Raw genomic sequence first — 14,759 nt, forward strand, 5'->3', positions numbered from 1 at the left:
AAATAACTGTTAATATGTGATTTTTCGTTTATAACCGTCGAAAACTTTTGTTCTGTTACCTAATCTTTGAATGTTTGTTTTTTTGTGATTTTTTACGTATGTGATCTCAGAGTGTGTACAAACAAGTTTGACGGTTAGATCATTGAAAAAAAAATCGTAGAATGTGTATCGTGTCAAAACGGTAGATTAATTAAACACTTAAGAGTTAATGTTATACTTCCATTAAGTATAAAATAAGATTTTGTGGTATCCACTAGTATAAATATTTTAAATTGAAGATCAAATTTATTCATTGCATTCTTATAGGGTCGAGGAGTGTAGCTGTAAAAAATCATTAAATTCGGAGCTAAAATAACCGTTAAATTGTGATTTTTCGTTTATAACCATCGAAAACTTTTGTTCTGTTACGTAATCTCTGAATGTTTTTTTTTTACAATTTTTTACGTATGCAATCTCAGAGTGTGTACAAATAAGTTTTACAGTTGGATCGTTGAAAAAAGTTTCGTAGAATGCATATCACGTCAAAACGATAGATTAAATAAACACTTAAGAGTTAATATTATACTTCCATCAAGTATAAAGTAAGATTTGTGGTATCCGCTAGTGTAAATATTTTAAATTGAAGATCAAATTTATTCATTGCATTCTTATAAGGTCGAGGAGTGTAGCTGTAAAAAATCATTAAAATCGGAGCTAAAATAACCGTTAAATTGTGATTTTTCGTTTATAACCGTCGAAAAATTTTGTTCCATTACATAATCTTTGAATGTTTGTTTTTTACAATTTTTTACGTATGCAATCTCTGAGTGTGTACAAATAAGTTTGACGGTTGGATGTTGAAAAAAGTTTCGTAAAATGTATATCACGTCAAAACGGTAGATTAAACAAACACTTAGAGTTAATATTATACTTCCATCAAGTATAAAGTAAGACTTGTGGTATCTACCAGTGTAAATATTTTAAATTGAAGATCAAATTTATTCATTGCATTCTTATTAGGGGTGGTTCGATATGGGATCCCATACCGAAACCCTTGTCCCGATTCCCAAACCGAAATTTTCGGGAATCCCAAATTCAATACCGATCTCAAACCAAATTTTCGGGAATCCCAATTTTCGGGAATCCAGAAATAATTTCGGGATTTCGAGACAAATCGGGAATCCCGAAATGCTTTTGGGCTTTTGGGCTTTTGGACTAAAATTTGACATATTATGCTTTTGGGCCCAATCTGCCAATTTGTTATTTCTACTAATTTGCCCACTGCCCACTGCACAAATTTGACATAGTTTCATAAATTAAGTTTCAATCTGCCCACTGCCCATTTGTGCACAAAGTTTCAATAATAACAAAGTTTCAATCTGCCCACTACACATGCATCATGCATGCAATAAAAATAAATTAAGTACCAAACCCAAAAGCAAAAATAATAGTTACAAGCCAAGGTTTTAAAATAAATAAAGTAACAAACTCAAAAGCAAAAATAATAGTTACAAGCCAAGGTTTTAAAATAAATAAAGTAACAAAGCCAAAATCAAAAAAATTAGTTATGAGCCAAAGTTTTAATAATTAAGTTACAAACCAAAAGCAAAAAAGCAAAGCTTAAAGTCTATAAATATTGTTGGCCTCTTCGGCCCCTTCATCCCCTTCGTCCCCTTGATCTTGTTGATGTTTGTGGTTGCTCCCTTCTCGTTGGTACTTGTACTCTTCCCCTTGATGTTGATGGTTGAGCCATTCCTCTTGATGTTGATGGTTGAGCCTTTCCCCTTACAATGGGTGGTCGTGGAGGTAGTGATTGATTTTGACGTTGTTGAACTTCAACTTGGGGTGGTCGAGGAGCATTTCATTTTGAACTTCAACTTGGGGTGGTCGAGGAGGTGGAGGTGGCATTTCATTTTCTTGTGTTGTATTCTCCTCACCTCCCAAATTAGCCATGCCTAAAACAATAAACCACAAATCATTTACATTGAATTATAGTCTAATAGATAATAAATCCTAAGAAAATAAAAGAGGAATGAAATTCGTCAAGTGTAGGCTCCTTGTAGAAACAAAATTCCTTTCCTCTAAGCCAATCACTAGTACACACTAAAGTCTCAACCATTTTAGGTGTTAAGGAAGTTCTAAAAGGATCAACAACTCTCCCACCAAGACTAAAGGTAGCAACGGTGCTACTAGGAAGGGCCAAAACATCCTTAGCAACTTTACTAAGAGTTGGATATTGAGCACAATTTCCTTTCCACCAATCTAAAAGATTGAAACCCTCATATGTTAGGCTTTGATGTGGATCATTGAAGTACATATCCACTTCATTGGCTATCTCATTTTGTTGTGCCTCCGCTCTCTTTCGTTGGATCTTCTTTGTCATCCTTGAAGCAACATCAATATCTACGATCACACCCCCACATCATCTAGTACAACACTTGATCTTTGCTCCACATTTGAGGTAGCACTACTACTAGTACTACTAGTACTACTACTACTAAGGACCACTCCCTCCTTGTATGCATTATACAACTCGGTTACATAGCCTTTAACCCTTACTTTCTCCTCCCTTATTTTGTCCCATCCATAGCCGAGCTCTTCTAGATTTGTCTCCAACATATCAAATTTGTACCTAGGGTCGAGTACTTGGGCTACAAAGAGAATAGGATTCACCTTTTCAATGTGACCCCAATATTTGTCAAACTTGAGCTTCATTGATGTAGCCACACTTTGCAAAGTGGCATTAGAGGCGTTTAAAATTTGTTCTTGTATCTCCACTTGCAAGGCAATCACCGTGCTAAGTATTAAGTGTGACGTTGGAGTAAGGGTTGCACTCAATGTCAAGGTGGCATCATAAAACTTTTTAAGAAAGTGAGCAAAACTCATCGACCTTTCCCAATCATCCACCTCCGGAGGACCCACCCGCTTGGCCTTTGTTGTCACCCCATCAACCTCTTTCGAGACCTCTTCTTTAAAGTAAGCAATAAAAGAGTCACACTTAAAGGCCATCTTAGAGAACACTTCTTTAAACTTGAAAGCACTATTAAGCATCTCATACGTGGCATTCCACCTTGTGACAACATCAAAAGGGATACTTGACATCCTATCAAATCTCAACAAGACACAATATTCCCTAAAAGACTCCAACCTTGCCGGGGATAAGTGTATAAACTTTACACAATTTCTTATGGCATCAATCTCACAACTAAGCTCCGTCATTCCCTCCTTAACTATCAAATTGAGGATGTGACAAGCGCACCTCATGTGCAAGTGAGCCCCGTCAAGTAAAAGAGTACCATTTGACTTGAGTCTTCTTTTCATGTATGCAATGGCGGTATCATTTGCACTAGCATTGTCAACGGTAATGCTAAACACCTTGTCTATGTCCCAATCATTCAAGCAAACCTCTAGACATCTTCCAATATCATCACCCTTATGAGAAGTAACTTGGACAAAGTTTAGGATCCTCTTGTGCAACCCCCAATTAGTGTCCAAAAAATGGGCCGTGATGACCATGTAGTTTATCATTTGAATTGAGGTCCAAGTGTTTGTTGTAATACTCACTCTCAACCCCTCAATCACACTTTTTATTTTAGCCTTCTCTTCAACATACAACTCCAAAACCGCCGCCGCCACCTTATGCCTATTAGGAAGTTTGTACTTTGGATTCAAGTCACGAATAAAATCTCGAAAGTCCTCTTGATCAACCACCCTAAAGGGCATCTCCACTATTATAATCCACCTCACACATCTCCTATCAAGTCTTTTTTGATTGAAAGTATGAGTGACAACCGGACCTCCCATCCTCGCTTGTGTCAATGTAGGTTGCTTCGGATCCACATTTTCAAAGAGACTAGAACCCGGGCATTTCCTCAAATGCTTAAGAATTCCCGTCGTCCCATGAATTATAGGGTGTGCCGGTGCTAAGAGTTTGCAATGCTTGCATTCGGCCATGGAAGATTTCTCCCCATTATTATCGGTGATCGTTACCTTCTTAGCTTCATTCCACCCCAGACTTGGACCCTTTCTCCTATTACCCTTTTTCCGAGGAGGACCCTCCCATCGTCTCACTACTTCTTCTTCTTCTTCTACTTCCTCTTCCCCCTCTTCCCCCTCTTCCCCATCTTCTTCTATTTGTTCTAATGCAATATCCTCCTCCATATCCGGATCATCATCCCAACAATCTTCATAATAATCATTATGCAAATAATCTTGAGGTGAAGGAGTACCTAGTTGAAGGGTACCACTACGTTGGGTTTGTTTTCGTTTTCCTAATACCGAGACCATAGGTGTACTAGATTGGCTACTAAACCCGTCCATCCTAACAAATAAAATAACAATGCACATTAATATATCACAACCACAGTTCAACATATATCCAAATTCCAATCAATAAATAAAATAGATGGTTCAAAAATCTGAGCATTCAACATAGAAAATATATGGTTGTGAGAAAAATAACTCAAAATATATAACATAAATCAAAAGAAATCTGCCTATTCAATACTTTCATGGCATCTGCCCAATCTGCCAATTTGACGTAGTTTCATACTTTCATAGCATCTGCCTATTCAAAAGCAATCTGCCAATCTGTCTGTGCATAATAGCATTCAAAAATATGAGCATAATAGCATTCAAAAATCTGAGCATTCAACATAGAAATATATTCCAAGCAAATATATTCAAAAATCTGCCAATCATGTCTTGTTTCTACTAATCTATGCACAAATATGCCAATTAAATGGCAAGGCCCCAATTAAGTATCTACCTATAAGTATCTGCCTAGAATATGCCAATCTGTGCACAGAATTACAAAACTTGATTTGCTATCAAACATTAAAGCAAGACCATGTATCTAAGATTCTATAGCCAAAACAAAAATATTACGTAACGCTACGTACGGAACGTGTGACTAATTTGAAGTTTGAACAGGTGGAATGATTGATTAACTCCTCCTTAGTTGCTACAGCAGTGCTAAACTTGCTAACACTAGCAGGAAAAATGTTAAGATGTGAAAGGTTAACAGGTGAAGGCATCGTGGGACAGTAGACAATACATTCACATTTGATTTCTTTTGTGGAAAGCATGCATGATGGAAAGCTATATGGTTCTCTAACCTTGCATATGTATAAGTAGATCCCAGAATTAATGCAGAAAACGAAACACGTATACAGTTTTACTAAGAGATGAACGACTGGAAAAATGCCAAAAGCCGTGCCAGTTCAACGAACAAATCATATCCAATAATTATGATAATATATACTGATTAATGCCAATAATTTGACAAAACGAGCATATCATATCAAAAAATCTAATGCCATCTCACCCCCACATTCCAACTTCGATTCCTCCTCCACATAGTTGTAATTAAATGAAAATTTTGGCGGCACCCATGTCTGAAAGAACAACCATATTGTGTACTCGAAAACAAAAGAAAAAAATTTGAGCTCAACTAATTGCATGGTCTATACCCACCGTGTATATATATGTATACTGATATGTTCATGCATGCATAATGGTCTTTGCTCCTTTGTTTCCTTGATTTGCCTAGGTATGCGTATGCAGGAAACTAATATCCAAAGATTAATCACACTAGTGGCTAGTTATGCAGGAAACTAATATCCAAAGATTAATCACATTAGTTGAGACAACTGGAATATAGAAACAAACAAATTGAATAGCTACCAATACCATTAATGTAACCCTATTGGTAAGGCAGTAGAATATGGCATTGTTCTGCTACAAATCTAGGCGAGTTTGATTTTGTTCCAACCATTTCACATGGGCGGATCTTATTGTAGATTTAGAAATTATAATACAATTACAATTAATTTACAACAATTTTGCTGAAGGATTCATTTCCTTGATTTTGGGATGAACATCCACATGAGAAGCATAATCTCTAGTTGTCAATTTGGTATGTTAATTAGGAAACAAATTCACGTACATAACACACAAAAAAACATGTTTGAAATTCTCAAATTACATGATATTGAGTAACTTTCATCCAGCAATTTGGTTTACTTATCTAGGAAAATGCTAAATAGAACACAAGTTTTATAAGCAGAAGTAGTTGAATTGGCATGCTGCATATATCCAACATTCCCAAATCTCAATCCTATGTAAGCATGCTCTGCTGCTATGCAGGTTTTGCACTGTTTGCATTGGTTTGCTAGTTCAATATTAGGCTTTTAACTGAAATTCATTGCGTTGGTTTGTTGCGATGCCCACTCTAAAACCAAATAAAAGGAACCAAATACAACCCACATGGGTGCCGCAGTGCATCATCAATAAAAGAAACCAAAGACAACCCGCCAAAACCAAATACATACACAACTAAAACGCCAAATACACAACCAAAACCCGCGCTTTAATCCCCCTACAACCCGCCAAAACCAATTACATGGGTGCCGCATCGCATCATCAATAAAAGAAATGATTTTTAAAAAAGAATACGATAAACTCAATCAAACATCATTTTAATTATTGAATGACTACTAACAAACAGAGTTACAGATGAAGATGGAAGAAATGTATAAGTTATTAACACACAAAAAAAAAATTGCCAACGACATAAATTAATTACTTAATTTGGGTGAGAGTGAGACTCGGACTCAGTGCTAGATTGAGAGTTTTGTCTGTGAGGGAAAATCGCCCGAGAGAGAGAGATTGCAAGTGTCGGAGACGATTCGTGAAGGAATCGTGAAGGAAGGTTGGAGAGTTCTGTCCTTGATGCTTTGGCGTGGCGATGGCTGGGTGGTGATTTGTGAAGGAAGGCTGGGCCGCTGGAGAGTCAGACGATTCGAAGGAAGGCAGGCTGGGTGGTGGCTAGGTGGTGATTCTGGTGAAGGAAGGTTGGCACAGTGGCTGCGCTTCAAGCTCGATGGAACGGAAGTGAAAATTGAAATGGGGGATCTGACCTAAAAACAAATGAACATCATAGATTAAATCTAAAACAATGAATGGTTGAAATAATTCTCTTATAATTAAAAAATTAATATATATATATATATAATATTTATTTCGGTTCGGTATGGGAATACCGAAAAAATGGAGATGCAAAACCGAATCCTGTACCGAAAATTTCGGGAATTTTGGTTTGGGATCGGGATTTTTTCGGTTTGGTTTGGGATTTTTGGGATTTTTTTCCAGCCCTAATTCTTATAGGGTCGAGGTGTGTAGATGTAAAAATCATTAAAATTGGAGCTAAAATAAACGTTAAATTGTGATTTTTCGTTTATAACCGTAAAAAACTTTTGTTCCGTTACGTAATCTTTGAATGTTTGTTTTTTACGATTTTTTACATATACAATCTTGTAGTATCTACAAACAAGTTTGACAGTTCGATCATTGAAACTAGTTTCGTAGAATACATATCTCCGTTAAATTTGCCTAAATTTTTAAGTGGGAAAAGTAATTTGTGCTAAATTTTTATTTATATTTTTCAAGTATTGATTAGACAATATTTAGTTTGTGTGATGACATTTTCAGTGTACAATTATCTTTTTGTTTCTTTATTGCAAATTTTACATGGGTTATAATCTATTAAACCAAATAATTATTTATTTTTTAAAATTGTAATAAAATTTTGGGGGGATTTTTTTTTCTGTCGGTTATAACCGACAATAATGAAATGTTTCTGTCGATTTTATATTTGAAAATTTCCAAAATAAAATGGCGCTCTCATTTTACTCACTACAAAACTGTCTCTCCTCCCTCGCATGCACCCCCCAAAACTCTCTCTCTCTCTCTGAGTCTCCGACCCAAAACCTCGGGAATTCAAACAGCGCCAGCCATGGCGGACTAGGAGAACTGCCTGCGCATCACGAGGTCGATGAAGAGGAGGCCCGAGGCTGCAGTGACCCCGGAGCAGCCGGCCACCAAAAAACGGGTGGTGTTGGGAGAGCTCCCCAATGCCGTCGTTCCGGCGAATAAAATGTCCGGGGCGGAGAAGCAGATGAAGAAACGCGGTGCCAAAGGCAATGCGAAGAAAGCAGTGCCCCTGACCAAAACGATACAGCAGCCAGAGGCGGCTAGGGACGTTGATGCGGTGTCGGATGACCACCAAATGTGTGCGCCGTATGCTCGTGACATTTATGAGTATCTTCAGAAGCTCGAGGTAAAGGGTTATCGAATTGTAGCTTTCTTTTTTAAATTAAAATTTATTGGAAAAATGGGAGCTGGGTTTTGTTGATTTTTGGATTCTTAATTTATCAGTGGGTTCTGGTTGCATTGAAATTTGAATTAGGGATAAAGGCTAAAGCTTTCTGGTGATTAGTTTATGTCATTTTTTATTAGCCAAAGATTAAGCTATATATAAGAACTTCTGGAGTATTTGTAGTCTGGGCTTGGTTTGAAGTGGAATTTACTGGAAAATTGGAGGTGGGTTTTGTTAATGTTTGGGCTTTCAATTTTCTAGCGGTTCTTCTGGTTACTCTGAAATTTGAATTAAGGATAAAGGCTGAAGCTTTCTGGTGATAGTTTATGCAACTTTTGATTAGCAAAAAGTTTGACGCTTAATTTAGCAAGTCTCTTAGTCTCTGTATTTTGTTTTTGTTTGAATTGGAATTTGGGGGTTATTTTGGGTTTTGGGGCATCTGGGCTAATGGTGATGATGGGTTAACATTCAGGCGGATGAAGATCGAAGACCTTCACCCGATTACATGACAAAGATTCAAAAGGATGTCGCTGCCAATATGAGAGGAGTCTTAGTGGACTGGTTGGTTGATCTTGCAGAGGAATATAAACTCCTTTCTAACACTCTTTTCCTCACCGTTATGTATATTGATAGATTCCTATCTGTGAATGTTCTCAATCGGAAGAGGCTTCAGTTACTTGGTGTTTCTTCGATGCTCATTGTCTCTCTGGGATGTGATTGTGCTACTTGATGTTGAGGGTCAGTTCATGTGAAAGTGCAGTGAATGCAGTGAATATGGAAGGATATGGAAAATGCAGAAAGTGGTTTATATTTTTTTTTTATTATTAATATATTTTCTGTCGGTTTTATCCGACACGAATGCTCTTATTTATTTATTATTAATAAATTCTCTGTCGGTTATATATGACACAATTTATGTCGGTTTTAACTAACATAAATTCTCTTATTTATTTATTATTAATATATTCTCTATCGGTTATATCCGACATAAATGCTCTTATTTATTTATTATTAATAAATTCTCTGTCGGTTATATCCGACACAATTTTTGTCGGTTTTAGAGTATTTTCTGTCGGAAAATTCATTTCCTGACGCTGGTAATTCTATCGCTTATTATATCCGTCACTGCATCCATTTTTTGTCGGATTTTACTTAAAATCTGACAATAATATACGTTTTTTGTCGGTTTTTGGACTGCCAATTATACATAATTTTATAGTAGTGCATGTCGTCAACGGGGAATGACATGAATGATTTATGGGAAAGTTAACAAAGTAGAACTAACAGTTTTAAGGCACCAGCCTCAAAGAAACTACAACAAATCCTCATTCTTATTCTCAACAACTTCTTGGAGAGCATGAAAACGCCTTATGCATGTCATGGTCAAAACAAATACGATCAATAAAATTACATGATTTCAAATATCTTGAAGATAAGTTTTCATATTAGACAACCACAAGTGCGTTTGATTACAAATTTACCCTATAAATTTTAGAGTTAATCTTACTTGCTTTACCAATGGAACCACCAGCCAAATACAACATCACAAGAAAGTCTAAAACAGAAGAACCAATAGCGCAGACTTTATGAGAAAATCACCTGTGCCTAGAAAACATTTCGTCACGGGTTTCCTGTGTATTCTCCGAAGCTTTGTCTGACATTGTATCAGATTAAAATTTGAAATCACCTGTGCCTAGAAAGCATTTCGTCACGAGTTTCCAAGATTAAGATTTGAAATTTAACATTCTTTGAAATAAAATAAAAAACCAACATTTAGACTCTGTTTTTTCGTTTTGATAATTTGAATCAATAGTTTGGATGCTTGAATATTATGCTAGGACTATGAACTTCAAATTCCCAATTTAATTCAGTTGATGGGTAGAACGAAATCAACTTACCTGAGAGCCCTCCTTTGTCGTCGACTGCAATCGCAAGCTATGCCCTCTGAAGCTTGTCATGGCAAAAGCCCTAACCCTTATGTCCAATTCCTATTTCACTCTACTAATCACTGCAAACCTCATCCCTTCGCTCTTCCCACCCCTCTTTCACTCAGATTCTCCCCACCCCAAATTTAAAAACCCAAACAAATAAATAATGAAATTTTAGACAAGAGAGGTTATCAGAGGAAGGACGCCGAGCCGAGAGACCGCGACCTAGAGAACAAGAGAGATTGCTAGGAGGAAGGATGGATTCTTTGATTTGGTGTGGACTGGGTTTTGGGAAAACTGGCTTCTTTCATTAAAGGGGTAAATTTTTTTTGAAAGGGATAAGTTACAAATCTATTGGGGTTAAGGGAGCCCAATGCCCTCACATTGGCTTCGCCACTGCATGGAAGCCACTTGAAGATTGATACCATCAAACCCTAATTTGTGCATGGACATTAAACAGCCATGCATGAACACTAATGATTTATATAATGACTCAGTAATCCTAACCTGCATTGGATGGCACCGTATTCACGATGTGAAAGTGATATTCTCTTCTCTTCTGTTCAGAAAGGTTACTCAACTCTCAATGGGACAAGGCTACGTAAATAGTAACCAACCACACCGAGAAAAAGGACCAATATCATCCTTTATATGATAATCCCTTCCTCCCAATAAGGAAGGAGTTATCAGCAATTATCAAATCTAGTTAACTGCATGTTTTCAAATACATTTGAAAACTATCAGCTTTCCCTCCAATATTACACATGCATATTACATTTTGTAAGAGGATCAGCTATCATATCATGAGTGCTGATGTGCTCGATTTTTATAACACCTTCCCTCACTTGATCCTGAATCTTTAAATACTTGATTTCCATCAATCTCGATGTTTCAGACCTCTTATTGTTCTTGTCAAAGAACACTGCAGATGTATTATCACATAAGAGGAGGTGAAGGCGACATGGTGGGGTGGGGGCTCTCCTTCCCTTGAAACATCACTATCGCACCCTATTCCTGCGGTCCTCGTGCTTGCTAGCGCTGGTAATCTGAATTGAAACCTCTCCGGCGTTGTCGACGCAATGGGGTGGGGTGGGCGTTGTAGGGTTGTTGGGGTGAGAGATGAAATCATCTTTTTTTTTTGTTTTGTTTGTTTTTTTTAAGTTCATAATTATATAGAAATATTTTTTTATTATTTAAATATTTTTATTTAATTACACTTGTGGGATCCAGATATGTGACACATCAGCACTTAACAATTTTTGACAAAATTGTGACGAAAGAACCACATTGATTTGCGACATTTATTTTCAGGGATTACATTGATCAATTTTCAATTTCAGGGATCATCTTGATGGGTTGGGTCAATTTCAGGGACCATTTGTGATAAAAATCCTTTCGAAATATATCATGTCTTTCATTATGTGATTGTTAATTATGATCGTTCCATCTAGTTTAACCCAGGATTGAATGTCCAAATTTTTAGTGAATTTGGGCAATTCGGTCGAGAATACGGCGAACAAAAATGTGTTGAACAAGAATGTTGTTAACGAGGATGTTTCGAACGAGTGTTGCGAACGTCAAAGTCCTAATCCAATAAAAACTTGAGCTTCACCGATATAAAGTTTCATTCAGAATGGAGTTTGAGTGTTGAACGAAGTGTGATTATCTGAAAGCGAGATCCAGGATCTCTATATATACGAAGCCCTTGGCAATGAGAAAAGGATCTCAAAGCAATCAATAAAATCTCTCACGCTCTACGCGTTTTATATTTGTGGGATTACTAACTACCTAACTAGATGACTAGCGACATTTCCAACTAATGTGAAGCTGAATGGTTCTACTCAACGAAGTATACAACCTGATGACTAAAGTCTACAAAGAAGTTCCGACCTTGGTGCTTCGATACAAGGGTCACGCGATTTCTTCCAAAGGCAAGTTGGTGCTCTTGGCTTGTTCATGTGTGGATTGCATCGTGTAACATCTCAAGTTCGGCACAAACACTACCACTCTTGGTTCTTTGTCAAATGTTTTAATATCTTCGCTTCATCAGTCTTATACATTAGAGAAAATTGTGACCGAGAACGAGTTTGGTGAAGAAGATCTAGATTACATTTATCAAATGTTTTAACATCTTTGCTTGATCAGTCTTATCCCCGTTTGCAGAACCTTCACATTCGAGAAAATCGTGACCGAGAACGAGTCTGGTGATAAAGATCTAGATTACAAAAGTGATTGCTACGACCTTGATTCTCTTACCCACTGCTTGAGTCTAAAATCATTCACTAACTTGACCGTAGGAGGGCCTGTGGCCGGCAGGTTTGCTCATGGTTGTTTACTATTTTGCAGGTTACTCGAGTTTGTGCTCAACCACCACTTATGGCGATGTGCGAATTTGGTTCCAACAATTATGAAAAATACTAAGGTTGCAGGGGTGGTGCTTTTTGAGGTTTGAGGCTGTTTGCACCAAGGGAGTGATTTCTTTATCATGGTGCAGCACAATCCTCCTATATAACGTTATATCCTTCTTTCTGGGTTGAGTTTTTGGATCCCCCTTTAATGGCTTCTAACCTCCCTTTTGTAGTTGAATGACCCCTTCCTAGGGTTCCTAAGGAATCTCTAAATATGGCTTGGTCTTCTCTCCCTTTTGCTCATAGTTCTTCTGCCAATCCCGTTTTGGTGCAAGGCAGCTAGGTCCAACTACCCTTATGAAACATGCATCGCACCTTCTTATCGAGTTGCTTCTATAGTGGGTTTTCTACCTTTCGTGCATTGCTCTTCTACATGAGCTAGGAAGGGAAAGTCAGCTTCTCTTTTCATTAAATGCATGCTCTGCTGGGCTTTCATGTGACTTTAAGGTTTGGGGTTTGGTTTCTTCCTAACTAAGTTGGTTAGCTTGCCAGGGAAAGTATACCTACCAATTTCTTACATGATACTTAAACAACACGAAAATAACAGGTTTTGGGTCAACACGATAACTAATTGCGTCGTTATGGGGTCACACTATAAGGACCTGTTAATAATGGTTCCTTAACAGGACAAGAAGTTGACTCGCAGGTAACCCATTTTAACACGTTAAGAAAAAAGTTGTTTTGATGATTTTAATATTTTTAAACTACTAAAAAAACTTACTGTAAAATACAATAGTCATAGTGTATGTATTATATTGTATATTAAATATGTATTATTATATTATTATTGACACACCCCGACCGAGATCAGGGCATGCTGGCCGTCACGTGGAAGTGACATAACCATGTGCACAGTGCGGAAGCTAAGAAATAATAATAAAAGTATGAATAAATAAAAACCAAGCTATACACAAGGTAAATAACATACACGTGCAAGCATAAGTGTGAAAAACAAAGTTCAGAGCACGGAAGGCCTAGTGCAGTCCGGGAGAAACAACACTAAATAAACACACCCAATGGTGGTCCTACACTGGTGATAATCTGTCAGATATGCCGTGAATCCCTCGAGAGCCACCAACAGAGCTATCCAAACTAGAACCTGGAGGGGCGCAAAATAGAAAGCGTGAGTGGGCAAAAACAAAGCTTTTCAAAATCATTTCAATGTTAAAAGTACTAACCCCTTGCCGTAAAACCTGTATAGTTTCCCAGAAAATAGAGTATGCACATATATATAAAACATGCTCAGAAATATGCCATGTTGAATGCCTCTACATAGAAATGCAAGTACTTAGGTAATGTCAAATCAATGTCATATAATCTGTTAGCCGGAGTCACCTAATGTGACCTGTACGGCTGGATCTAGAGCTCAAATCCCCAACTCACTAACTATACCTGCACACAAGTCGGAACCACCTAAAGTGGTCTGTATGACAAGACTGGGTGTAAATAAATACGCTCAAGTGCTACGATCACGTGAAGATTGAGCGAATAATCGCAGGTCACCTACGAGTCAGAACCACCTAAACTGGTCTGTATGATAGGATTGTGCACCTAACTTAGATCCAAGATGAGCGTGTGGTGCGGGAGGTGAACATCACGTGAAGGACTGTGCCCTACTCTGGGCGGGAGCACTAACACCGGGGGTGCAGGTTATGAGCTCTCTATGCATCGCAAATCACTACTAAACACAACATAAACCGTAACTTACCTGACACTTACCTGTGCGTTCGCAGCACCAAACACACACACACACACATATATATATGCAACTAATAATGCATAATTAAACAGGCAAACGCAAAGCATGGCATTTAAAACATATAGACGCTTCATTTCATTTTCTGGGAAAATCATAAGTATATAGGTATATAAGGAAAACCAAAAGCCCACTCACTGGTATGTAGAAGGGTTGTAACCCCCTCGCCTTGAGTGACTGCGCTCGTCCTCGGGGTAGGTCTCACCTATATGCGAAACAACTATAAAAACGTTAATTTTAAAGCACATAACCAACATCACGAAATAACTTCTCATACAATGATCAAATGGGGTGTATGAATACACCAACGTGATCTACTCAATCTCACGAACATCCCCATATTTTAAAAATAATTTTCTGACACTGCACGCGCCCCCATGCGCCGGCCAAGGCACGGCCACACGTGCTGCCCACGCGCAGGCATGTGCCTGGCACACTGACGGCGTCAGTTAACGCCGTCAGGAATATTCCGTTAAGTCTGATAGATTCTGTTAAGTCTGATAGATTCCGTTAAGGCCGTTAGGAATATT

At 37.8% G+C, this 14,759-nt stretch overlaps 1 protein-coding gene across 1 annotated transcript; it reads left to right on the plus strand.

Moving 5' to 3' along the window:
* The first annotated feature begins 7,701 nt into the window (after nucleotides 1–7,701).
* On the plus strand, nucleotides 7,702–9,004 carry LOC148691790 (putative cyclin-A3-1). Its single transcript, XM_088683499.1, has 2 exons — nucleotides 7,702–8,098; nucleotides 8,610–9,004. Exons 1-2 carry the CDS (start codon nucleotides 7,814–7,816, stop codon nucleotides 8,865–8,867), a joined length of 543 nt encoding a protein of 180 aa, XP_088539625.1. The 5' UTR covers nucleotides 7,702–7,813; the 3' UTR covers nucleotides 8,868–9,004.
* Nucleotides 9,005–14,759: the final 5,755 nt, after the last annotated feature.

Source organism: Pyrus communis, chromosome 13, assembly GCF_041283825.1.
Source record: "Pyrus communis isolate YQ-2024b chromosome 13, ASM4128382v1, whole genome shotgun sequence".
Classification (NCBI taxonomy): domain Eukaryota; kingdom Viridiplantae; phylum Streptophyta; class Magnoliopsida; order Rosales; family Rosaceae; genus Pyrus; species Pyrus communis.

Coding starts and splice junctions, on each gene's coding strand:
- LOC148691790 (XM_088683499.1), top strand. CDS start 7,814: ATGAAGAGGAGGCCCGAGGCTGCAGTGACCCCGGAGCAGCCGGCCACC. Junction 8,099..8,609: donor AGTATCTTCAGAAGCTCGAG/GTAAAGGGTTAT, acceptor GTTAACATTCAG/GCGGATGAAGATCGAAGACC.